The sequence below is a fragment of the Sesamum indicum genome, linkage group LG12 (genome assembly GCF_000512975.1).
Source record: "Sesamum indicum cultivar Zhongzhi No. 13 linkage group LG12, S_indicum_v1.0, whole genome shotgun sequence".
Taxonomy (NCBI): domain Eukaryota; kingdom Viridiplantae; phylum Streptophyta; class Magnoliopsida; order Lamiales; family Pedaliaceae; genus Sesamum; species Sesamum indicum.
In genome coordinates this window covers 1,020,667-1,032,049 of record NC_026156.1, presented here as the reverse complement: position 1 = coordinate 1,032,049, position 11,383 = coordinate 1,020,667, and the positions used below count along the sequence as shown (strand labels likewise).

At 38.0% G+C, this 11,383-nt stretch overlaps 3 protein-coding genes across 4 annotated transcripts; 2 read left to right on the top strand and 1 right to left on the bottom strand.

Annotated features, from left to right (window-relative positions):
* LOC105174897 (glucan endo-1,3-beta-glucosidase 12) lies at nt 7-2,160 on the bottom strand. Its single transcript, XM_011097146.2, has 2 exons — nt 606-2,160; nt 7-513 (listed from the first exon to the last, which is right to left on the bottom strand). Exons 1-2 carry the CDS (start codon nt 1,975-1,977, stop codon nt 479-481), a joined length of 1,407 nt encoding a protein of 468 aa, XP_011095448.1. The 5' UTR covers nt 1,978-2,160; the 3' UTR covers nt 7-478.
* Nucleotides 5,056-7,221, top strand: LOC110011250 (small ubiquitin-related modifier 1-like). Its single transcript, XM_011097141.2, has 3 exons — nt 5,056-5,278; nt 6,693-6,842; nt 6,989-7,221. Exons 1-3 carry the CDS (start codon nt 5,201-5,203, stop codon nt 7,052-7,054), a joined length of 294 nt encoding a protein of 97 aa, XP_011095443.1. The 5' UTR covers nt 5,056-5,200; the 3' UTR covers nt 7,055-7,221.
* Nucleotides 8,710-11,120, top strand: LOC105174895 (small ubiquitin-related modifier 1). Of its 2 annotated transcripts, XM_011097145.2 has the most exons (4): nt 8,710-8,838; nt 8,906-9,081; nt 10,471-10,620; nt 10,725-11,120. In XM_011097145.2, the coding sequence occupies exons 2-4, from the start codon at nt 9,010-9,012 to the stop codon at nt 10,788-10,790; spliced, it is 288 nt and encodes a 95-aa protein (XP_011095447.1). In that variant the 5' UTR covers nt 8,710-8,838; nt 8,906-9,009; the 3' UTR covers nt 10,791-11,120. The 2 variants fall into 2 exon arrangements, with proteins under 2 accessions (XP_011095447.1, XP_011095446.1); XM_011097144.2 differs by having other exon boundaries at nt 8,714-9,081.

Here is an 11,383-nt window from a genome sequence, read left to right as displayed (position 1 = left end):
TTAAATACAGAGACTTCAACTGACTCATAACCGTCTACAACTATCTAACTGACTCAGCTATGACGTGGACCAATCATCCACAAAATAAATGACGTGTATGCCACACAACAAATACAACACAAAATTAGAAGAAGCGTGTAATGAATGACACGCTTCTACCCGGCATCGAACAGAGAGGAATCAGCAACTTCATCATCATCTTCTTTGCTGAGTTCTGTATCAACAAAGGCAGCAGTAGCAGCAACAGAGGAAACAGCAGGTACTGGAGACTTCAAGGATGTAGCATTCTCAACACCCCCCCCCCTCATTTCATGATCATACTATGCTCTACTATTATTATGTTTCTGCATTAACAAAGTCATGACGACTAAGTTCAGGAATCCAACTGCTGCAAGAATCATGCCTGCCTGCCCTACCAAATCCTTCTGCCCTCCAACCCCACAACTTTCCTAATTTCTTTCAGCAATGTCCTGTTAATTTAGTTCCCCGTCGGAAACTCGCAGCTCCCCAGCCCTGCAATTTTCCAGACAATTAACTGAAATTCTTCAAGAAATAATTTTATTCAAATTAGCAGTTGAAAAAAATGTGGTAACAAAGTAACTTACTGGGAGGGTGGGTGACTACGTAGGCGGCGCCGCCGAAATCACAGGCCCCACTCTGCCGGAAGTTCTTCTGATAAAAGCTGTTGAATGCGTACGATGCGTGGAAGTGCAGCGTGCTCGGGTTGTAACATGTCCCACCCGGCTGAATCGCACGGCAGTCAGCCCCTCCCTCTCCACAAGCATACTCTATCCCCTTCTGCAGTTTCTCTTCCCCAGCTTTCTCGCTCGCCACGCACCACGTTTGCCCCAGTTTTCTCGGCGGTTGCGCCATCACCTCCGTCTCGTCCATGGTGGGCGACGCACCCTTGAGACCCTCCACCGTGAGCGGAATTTCGTACACTTTCTGCTGATTTGGGTAGAAAAGCCCGTAGTTTCTCTCGGAAGTGGGCCCGGGCTTTTGGTTTTCATTGAAAAGGGCGAATAGATAGACGTTGAGAGGTTCGTCGGGCCGCAGAGGGGTCCCACCCCCAGTTAGCACTCTGCGCACCAGGTTCCCGTTGTATGCAGCCGCATTCTCTGCGCTTGAACCGACCTCGTTTTCGTCGCCCTTTGACGGCCATCCGGTTTCAGTGACCACCATTTTAACGTCGTTGAAACCTAAGGCGGCCATTGCTGCATAAACGGCGTCGATTTGGGCTTCGAATAAGCTTTTGTAAAGAAGCCCGTTGTTGGCGTCTTTGCTGCCGGAGTTATTACGGAACAAAGCGTAGTCCAATGAGATGGTGTCCGTGTTGGCAGAATACGCGAAAAATGGGTAGGCATTCACCATCAGGTACGAGCCGGTTTCCTTTAGGAAGTTCAGCATTGGTTTGATCACCGGTTCGATCAGGTCAGGCTTGAAAGAACCGGAGGAGGACGGGTAAGATGATTGGAGGGCGCTGAGGGCCACCGGGGATGAGATTTTGATGGATGAAGCGACGCCGTACTTGACGAGTGAAGCGTAGACGTTTTTCATGGCGGGAACGAGGAACGGCGTGGTGTTCTTCGGGTCGACGAACACTTCATTCCCTACGGCAATGGCTTCGATCTTGGTGTTGGGGTGGTAAGGGAGGATGTTGGACTGGACCCACGAGTCCGTGAATGATGTGTTGGCGGCGGCTGCTGCCGAGAGCTGCTCGTTGGGGAGAGCGACGGTGACGGAGATGCCGGAGCCTGAAAATGCGTTGAGGACGGTGGAATCAGTGTCGTAGAGCTTGACTTTGGTGATACCCTGAGTTTTGAGGAGCTGCACCACTTGCGGCGGAGAGGGTAGATTGTCCGCAACGCGGCCGTAGTTGATTCCTATGCTGCCGGAGTCGGAGAAAACGGATTGGATACAAATAGAAGAGAAAAGGAAGAGGAAAACGGAGAGAAAGTGTATGTGAAGAATTTCCATTTGCACTAGAGAAGGAGTAGTTAGGATGAGAGATTCTTGAATGGTAATAGGTGAGTTAGATTGTGTTTATATAGATGCTGAATTTTAGAGTGTTTGTGGTGAAGTAGTGGAGTTAGTGGGCCGGTAATAACTACATATAGTGAAATCATGCGTAAAAGGAATTAACATTTGATGTAATTTGGAGAGGAATTAAGGAGGGAGTATTATTACCAGTTGCAACAAAGAAAGATAAATAGTAATTAGGTATATTGTGTTAATGACTTTTTGTTTGATTCTCCAACGTTTTTGTCTCATTCTTGTTTTTGAACGTTGAAGATGATTTTTATTCTGTTTATTTTTTTAATGGTTTAACAAATCAGCAATCATACAACAATTATAATATAATACTATTTCTTTATTTTACTGTTATTATCTCGATTTTGAATTTATTGGATAACGATAATGGTTTAACAAATCAGCCTATAATATTAGATCATCAAAATTAATTAATTTTTTTAATATAATATAATTGGGTGGGAAGCAGTAATAATAGGTGGAGGGGATGGGTGGTTGCACTCTCAACAAAATAATTAGGTTAATGGCCTAATCAACTTACCCTAATAATCCACAAGTTGGGTACAAGAGAGAGGGGACTGAAAGTGAAATCAACAAGACAGAAATGAACGTTGAAGCGTTTGTTCATTATCATCACACAATCATATCATTGTACGGACTGCGCCTGTCATGTTACTACAACGGGTCTTTTGAATCAGGCCATCATCCCACCTGTCCTTTTTTGTTTTAAAAAAAAAGTTCGATTGTTGATTTACTTATATGGAAGTATAGAACAACTTAACCTTAAAATTTACATATTACTGCATTATTATTATTATTATTATTAAATAACAGTAAATCTATATATTAATAGTACGTACTAATAATTACAAAGAACAAGATCCATCTGTTGTTCATACTGTCTGAATAAGCAATAAACCTTCACAAATGTTGGTCCACTACATCATTTAATTCCGTTGGATGTCGGCATTTTCCACCTTTTTTTTTTTGTCCTAGTCGCCGTTGCTGTTGATCGAAATTAAACAACAGAGAAGATATGTATTTAATTGATAATTACAAGTGTACTCCTATATGGTAACAAAAGTTTGCATCACTCCCTAAGATACATTATATTAACACCACCAAGGGAGTGTGACAAAACAAGGAAGTCTGTTCACAAGAACACTTTGCATCTATAACTTTGATCATGGGTTTGAGTTCTCAAATAATAGTTGGGGATCAGTACTGATTCTTTTTAAATTAGGGGAAAACACCACAAAAGAATGTACTTATAATTTAAAAAAAATATTTATATATTTATATCTAATTTAAAAAGCGTCGATATAATTTATTTTACGAAATATATGAACTCATTTACCCAATTGGTTGGCAGTAAAGGTCCCAATTGCAGTTTATATATATGAGTAGAGGAGGACAAGTTGTAGACTAGAGTCGGGCCTTGTCTACACCAATAACTCAATTTCTCTTGGAATTCATCACCAGAAATTATGAACAACCACATGTTGGTGGTGGTTCGGGTTGAAATAATACCTCAACTCATGGAGTTGTTCACCTTCACATTATTTTCATTTGAAAATTGGTGATGACTCACTGATTTTCATAAGACGTTGTCTCAAATGCCGCTACAAATAAATCAAAAACAAACAAAATTCTGGACAGATTTCGTACGATGTCGCAAAATTTATGCAACAATCTTTCAGTTCCATTGTAAATAACTTTGCAATAAAGTCCACAAACTTTTGGACCTGCACCCACTCATAATTAAAGCCAGTGTTAGTTGCTTCTAGTTGAGAAGAAAGAGCAAAAAAGAAAGGCTAAGACTGTGTTTGTTGACAAAATTTCGTTCAACTAAACCTTACATCTTACAATCTGGATACCAAGTCTTCAATGATTTTCTGCTAGGTATCCGCATGATATGTTTCCACTATTATGACACTTTTTGTCATAAATGTCTCACTCATCCAACTAGATTTTTTTTTTTTTAATCATCCATTTCGAATTAATTTATTTGGGCTGTGTTTATTTTAAGTGATTCGATTTGGATATTTCAAGATATTTGATCCTACCATTTATTTACTTGCAAATATCCTAGCCAGTTATTAATTTCAGAAGCCCGTTATAGACATTGACAAATAAATTATATGAATCCCATCCGACATGGTAAGATATATATTATCCCATAAATTTTATGTGCATGGACTCAAAGTCAAATTTGCAACCAACCTTCACTTAAATTATATTCGTATTTTATATTTAAAATCGAATGCCCTTTTACAGTTTAAAAAAACAAAATTATAGTTCGGACACTTGATCTCGTTTTGAGTGTGAACTCTTTGAAGCAGACAAAAAAGATGCGTAAATGAAGTATTAAAAAAAAAAAAAACAATATGAAGATGATTGTTTTTCCATGGAAAACTGATTTGGGATGTGGAAAAGAAAAGCTGCGGGTTTAGGTTTGAAGAGAATGAATTTAGGCATGTAAGAATGAGGTGGGGAGTGATTTTGGTCCACCCAACTACATGAATACGTGTTAGGTGCCTTCAACTTTGATCCCAATAAGCAAAAGTTAAGAGCGATTGGGTTTGGTTTTGCCCAAACTGAGTGTCAGCTGATGATGGCCGGTAACCTTCGAACACCACATTTGCTGCCCATAACTCACAAATTCAACCTAATTATGTGATATCCAACCAAATTTGGTCCTTAATTTCTGATATATGAAAATAGTAACAAAATTGTGATTTTATTAAGGGTGATAATCGGTGAGGTTTGGGATGAATTTGTCAAAAATTGGGACACGATCGGCCTCGAAGCCAACCTGATAGATGTAGTTTAATATTTTAATATATTCAAAAATATATAATCATGAGACAATAATATTATGAAAAATTAGTGTTTTGTGTAAATTAATTAAAATAACACGCATTATCACCGTCGGATCAGAACAAACGCATCCCAACCGCAGAAACACTACCCCACACGATCCTCAGCACTTATCACTTAGCAATTTCTTTTTATGTTTTTCTTTGCGTTTGTTTTTAAAATACAAAATAGGGCAAGCAAGAGGCAGGTGGCAAAACCCTCCCCTCGTAGAGCCAAGGCAGGAAGGCCAGAGAACTTACTGTTCCGGCGAGCACAGCGGCGGCGTTTTCAGATCGGCGTCTGAGAGAGAATGTCGACACCCAGTCAGGAGGAGGATAAGAAGCCCGGCGATCAATCGGGACACATCAATCTGAAAGTCAAAGGCCAGGTCTTACTCTTTTATATATCATACGTTTCTGTCTGATTTAATGATTATGGTTGAAATATTTTCATTAGGTCATATTTCCCCAATTTGATTTTACTAGAATTTTCGTGCTTTTCTTTTTTATAGTTGCTTCAGCTTTTTCCCCCCTCTTTTGGGTTCCCGGTCACGATTTCCTTTCCTATTTTTTTCTTCTTCTTGACCCTGTAGTCGTAGCTTCGTCACTCTTTAAGTCTATAGCTGTATAAACTATGATGATTGATGACGTTTCTGTGTGTTACATTTTGTAGACTGTATTTATATCTGCAATAGAAACAATGTCTCTATGCTGGCAAGGTATAAATCTCTTCACCTTGATGGAAGATTGATTTTTGGTCATTTGCATATTCTATGTAGTTGCAGCGGGTAAACTGGGAGTATAGAATTCCATGGTTAGTGTTTGATGGGGCATTGGTATTGCAAGTGTACGTGGTGGAGAATAATTTCCCAAACTCTTAAAGGCATTTGCATGTTATACGCAGATGCTAATTGTATATGCAACGGATTTATTTATTCTTTTGTATTTTTGATAGAATTTCTACATGTCAAATGGTTTTGTTAGTTTTATTGGTGATCTAACATTGGAGCCATGACTATATGCCTTGCGCTTGTGGTACATCAACAGGCCTTTTCATGTTTGGCACCTGGAATTTTGATGTGGCTGGGAATTCACATCTTATAGATTCATCCAAATTTCAATAGAAGGATTCAGATATCCTAGACGTATTGCGAATTCAATTCTATGCATGAAAAATTAAATGTTCTAAGGCTAGCAAAGCGTTTTTAAGGAATTTCATGGTTGCTTGGTTTAAGGTTGTGGGAAAACTACCAGTATTCAATTATTGGTCAGCAGCCAGTACTTTTCTTTCTCGCGAGAGTTGTTGGGTTATTATTGAAATTGATTTGATTGTGTCAGTGAGGAGATTTTGTTCTAAAAGACTTAGGTGGTCGGTGGGACAGAAATTTATCAGATTCCCGCATGCAAATTGAGTAATTATAGTTTCTTAATAATGAATAGGGAGACTTCTTGTGGTTAACTATGATTTTGTAGAAAACTCTCGTTAGAACAAAGTTGGTTAAAACAATCTGCTGTTCTGGTTGTTGTAAAATCATGTTTTGTTGCATCAAACATCTTTGCTCTTATACATTTAGTTTCGCATTTCTTGTTGTCATCAATTTTCTTCTATTCGCATAAATTTTAACCATCGTTGGCCCCTTGTTTCATTGTATTTTTGTTTTCTTGTGGTAATTCTGCCTGACTAACCTTATCCGGCTATGAAACTGGGGCATGATTTCGGCTCCTGCAAACTTTTCTTTTGAATTGTACAAAACTGTAAAGTTTTCATTCCTAGAAGTGTCTTAGTTGGTATGTTTTATGTAGGATGGAAATGAAGTATTTTTCAGGATTAAGAGAAGCACACAACTAAAGAAACTCATGAATGCGTACTGTGATCGACAATCTGTTGATTTCAACTCCATTGCATTTCTTTTTGATGGCCGTCGGCTCCGGGGAGAGCAGACTCCTGATGAGGTCTCTTCTCAATTCCATTCTCTCTCTCTCTCACACACACACACAGCGCGCGCACACACAAAGTCGCACTTGTATATCTCCAAAGCGTTCATGTACAGTAGTGAGTAGACTCTGAATTAGTTGTTTTCTTCTGCCCCCTGCTGCAGCTGGAAATGGAGGATGGTGACGAAATAGATGCTATGCTGCACCAGACTGGAGGCACTCGTGCATAGTTAGAGTTGGTGATTTCGTTTGTAATATAACTTGGCCTAGGATATCCCTGTTTAACTTGTGATTTCCAGTTTACTCTTGTTCTAGCAACTTTCTAGTTTCTTCGGATTAGTTGTCTGATATTCTAATTCACTTGCTTCATATTTCATTCCTGAAAATTCCCTGTTCAGATGATAGAATTTAATTTGTTTTTCACTGCAGTCTAGTTCAAATATTCTTCATGTAATCACCAGTTCCCCCCACTGTAACTCTTTTCTTTTGGGGAATGGATTGGGAGCGAGAACATCATTGACAACTCCCAACTCCATTTCTAGGACCATTCTTGGTGAATTAACTGTCCGTGAGACAACTCTCCAAGAATTTACAGTTTAGAAGGTTTGTATTCAGTATTTACAGACACTATTTCCTAAATAAAAAGGACGGAAGTTCATAAACTTTCGTATATTGATATGGAATAAAATCGCACTAATTACGTTTTCTGTCCCTATATATAGCCACTTCTTCGCCTTTTTGGTCTTTGATGTTTCTCTCCCTCAATTGTGATCCCTAAAGATTACATATATTTCAGCACATTTGGAATGGGTGTTAAAATAGGCGGTCAAAACTAACAATACCCTGAAGATGACTAGGCTGGCCGTGCAATGTGGAGATGAAGCTTACGATGCGAGCTTTACATGGCCATCTTGCTAGGACAAAGGACATCTAGATTGCCCCTGAGCACAGCACGGCCGTGTTTTGGGCCACTGTCTTTCGGCCAAACCCGAGTGTTACCTGACCCAGCTATGTAACGCTAATATGACCATGTCTTGAGCCAATGTTAGGTTCGACGGTCAATTTATTAATCATCCCAAATGTGAGGAAATTTATAATTTTTAGGGACCAAAATTGAGGGAGATGAACAAAGAGATAAAAAAATGAATATATAGAGACCAAAAAATATAGTTAACCAGAGCACATACCCTTTAGTTATAAATTTAGTGAATATTAGTAGTATACTAGTGTTTATATTTAGTTATTCACCACCACCAAGTAAAATATATGTTATATCTGTAAGTAATACTTGCGTCTAGTACGTAAACAATCTAAATTTGTTTTTATTTTTTAAAACAATGACATTTTTTATATCATAATCTAGGGCCTTTTGATTTTTGGTTATATCAATTATGGAATTCTCACTTTTGATCTTGTAATTTTAAGTAAATTTGATAAAATTTTAAGTTTCAAGATGAAAAATAATATATATATATATATATATATTTTGTAATTTAAGTTGGTGTAAGAGAGTTAGAGAAATTGGCAGTTGGAAATTAGATGTTCTCCAATCCACCTTCAATAGATGATAAAATCAGGTGTAACGAGTTTTGTGTTGTTGTAGATTAATTATGAGTTTATGGATTTAAGTGGAGTCTTGTTTTGTGTTAGTAGATATATGCTTTTGATTCTGAAAAATAATTTAGTGTATTTTGGCGAGGCTTTAGATATAGGTTCACTTTTGAATAATAGTTATTATATGTACTTCAAAGAGAATATTGTATTATCTCATGGTCATAATAATAATAAAAAGAATTATGGGGGGTAAAATGCAAATACCATAAGACCATAGATACAAACATAGCTTACAAATCACGCAGCGCATATTTCTAGGTTTCGTTCTCAAAGGAGGAAAGTGAAAATTCTACTCTGACCACATCGTAAGGTATCAATCCGTAAAGTAAAGGGCGGTGCACTAGTCCGTCTCCGTCCATCACGCATCGCTGCATCTGAACCGTCAACTCATAATCTCCAGGTCAACCTCATTGATTCCTATTTTATTTGGGTGATTAATTAAATAATAGAAAAATTCGAAATAAAAGGTGGGCGGAGATTAGCCAAGGGACGCAAAAGAGACTTCTCTTCTGTTTGTGTTAGGCCTGCCTGCCTGCCCAATCCAAGAGAAAGCGGAGACGATTCAGAGAAAATGTCGGGTCAAGAGGAAGACAAGAAGCCTGCCGATGCTTCCGCCCATATCAATCTCAAAGTCAAAGGCCAGGTCTCACACCTTTTCCTACTTCTACTCGATTTGCAGTAGCAGCACCAGCAGCATGTTTGTTTCTTGTCTTTGAATACGTGTGCCCACGATGCTTTTGGTGTATTCGTTAGTAGAAATCTGTTTCTGGGGTTTTCAGATGCTAAATATTTGTTTGTTTTATATACTGACGTTTACTTTTGTTGTTATGTTTTGCCAATTCTTTGATTTCGTTTGTTTTGTTGATTGTGCCACTATTTGTTTATGTTGAGAATTTGTAGGCAAATTATCGTAATCGTTAGCATGTTAAAGGATTAATGGAGTGGTTTTGTATGGAAGTCACATATATATACTCTTTTTCCTGTTTTGGAATGCCATCTTTTCCCGATTTGGAGTTTTTGGCTGGACGATTCTTTTGCTGTTCGGAGATACTAAGGAAATAAAATCGGGCTTTTGGATTTTTTGTTTTCCTTTTAAATTTTTTTGAATTATCTTGTTGGTTTAGGGTAAGATTGGTTCTTGGTGTGTTATACTTGTGTAGGTTTGTTTTTGCTACTTAGTGTTCGCCTCTGCAATTGTCTCAGTCCATTGTATAGTGATACACTGCTTTTTTCATGTGTTGTTAATGCAAGCAGAACTTTCCATGTAAAATTGGATTGTTTATTTTGTAAAATACTGTGTTCTCATGGTTTTGCTGCTCAGGATTAAAATGCTATTTCTCCCAAAACTGAAGAATCGAACTTTATGGATGTCTTCTTTTCGTATGTTGATTTATGTGGTTGATGTTTGAATCATCAGTAGACTTTGTTTCTTAGAATCCTTTTCTGATATAGAACCTACTGCTATGGTAGTTTTGAAGGGCTCTTTATTGCTGTTATCTTTACAAGCATGCATAGCTTAGTCTTGTTATAATTTCGCGTAATCATGTTGCTTCAGTAAGTTGGTCTTCTCTCAATTTTTAGCAAAGCCTTAGCATTGTTTCTTTTGTTAGCATTAGCCATTTAATTATAAAATAAACTTCCTGTGTCTTGATTGGGGACTTAGAGATCTTGTGTTTTTCTTATATGCATGAGCTTGGAAATATAGCTTCTTCAGTAGGAATTGCTGCATATCTTTTTGGCATAAAATTTTAGCAGAACATGTCTGGAAATTATTTTTCAGTGGGAAGGATCATCCCATTTTGACCATATTATTCTGTCTGTGAAGGCACTGTATCTTTTCCACAGATTTGTTGCCCTGTTAGTTAGTATTATAAGTTTCATTTATTTTTTTTTTCACTTTTTCTCATTTATTATATTGAAAAAGTATTTGTGTTTTGAGCTACTAATATGATATGTAATATGTCATGGTCGAGTAAATTTTGGATGCTCGGAAACTGTAACAAGCAACACGATGCTCTGATTGTTCTTGTAGGATGGGAATGAAGTGTTTTTCAGGATTAAGAGAAGCACACAGCTAAAGAAACTTATGAACGCCTATTGTGACCGGCAATCTGTGGACTTCAATTCTATTGCTTTTCTGTTTGATGGTCGTCGCCTCCGGGGGGAGCAAACCCCAGATGAGGTTACCTTTCTCCCTCTTCCTCTCTGTAACATTTGCAACTACAGAAATACACTTATCTCAGCTATAAAGTACACTGAGTTAACATGGTGTTCCACTTTTTGCAGCTGGAAATGGAGGATGGTGATGAGATAGACGCCATGCTGCACCAGACTGGAGGTGCAGCTATGTAATTGAATTCATGGAAAGGCCTTGGGATTGTAATATAGATCAGAATTCTAGACTTATTTTAGCACATGAGTTCTAGATAATCCCTAAATTACTAGTTTTATTGGGTTCTGAGAACATATTATGAGCGACACAATACTGTTGGAATTTAAACTTTTTAAGCACTCACTCAGTGTTCTGTCGTGATTACTGTTGTCCCATTGCAGTCATTCTGTTTCAGTTTGTTGGCTGCCTCATTGTTTTCTCTTGGGAGGGTTATGATATAATTTAGTTTATGATAATCAAGGTTCCCAAGCTTTGTAAACTGCTGATTCTTGTTGTGTTGACATTTTTCTCTTTGCAAGAGTCCAAGGTTTTGGAGGTCCAAGAAGCGGACGTTCTGTATGTTATCAAATATGTTATGTGCTTTGAGACTCTTCATATCCATACAGAAAAAAACATATATCTTGTGTGTCGGTGTGAGATGCTGTGGTCAATTACTTGGAGGGCTCATGATTTTCTTAGGTCTTATGTTGTGTTGAATTATTACCAGTTAATGAAGAAGAGCTAACAATTGGTCGAGCAATCTTGGCATGGCCAGGGTGTGGAGATCTTGTCT

Excerpts from the sequence above, each read along its gene's own strand:
- LOC105174897 (XM_011097146.2), bottom strand. The coding sequence starts at position 1,977 with ATGGAAATTCTTCACATACACTTTCTCTCCGTTTTCCTCTTCCTTTTC. Across the intron at positions 514-605 it reads CGTAGTCACCCACCCTCCCA|GGCTGGGGAGCTGCGAGTTT; the intron begins GTAAGTTACTTT and ends GGAAAATTGCAG.
- LOC110011250 (XM_011097141.2), top strand. The coding sequence starts at position 5,201 with ATGTCGACACCCAGTCAGGAGGAGGATAAGAAGCCCGGCGATCAATCG. Across the intron at positions 5,279-6,692 it reads ATCTGAAAGTCAAAGGCCAG|GATGGAAATGAAGTATTTTT; the intron begins GTCTTACTCTTT and ends TGTTTTATGTAG. Across the intron at positions 6,843-6,988 it reads GAGAGCAGACTCCTGATGAG|CTGGAAATGGAGGATGGTGA; the intron begins GTCTCTTCTCAA and ends CCCCTGCTGCAG.
- LOC105174895 (XM_011097145.2), top strand. The coding sequence starts at position 9,010 with ATGTCGGGTCAAGAGGAAGACAAGAAGCCTGCCGATGCTTCCGCCCAT. Across the intron at positions 9,082-10,470 it reads ATCTCAAAGTCAAAGGCCAG|GATGGGAATGAAGTGTTTTT; the intron begins GTCTCACACCTT and ends TTGTTCTTGTAG. Across the intron at positions 10,621-10,724 it reads GGGAGCAAACCCCAGATGAG|CTGGAAATGGAGGATGGTGA; the intron begins GTTACCTTTCTC and ends CACTTTTTGCAG.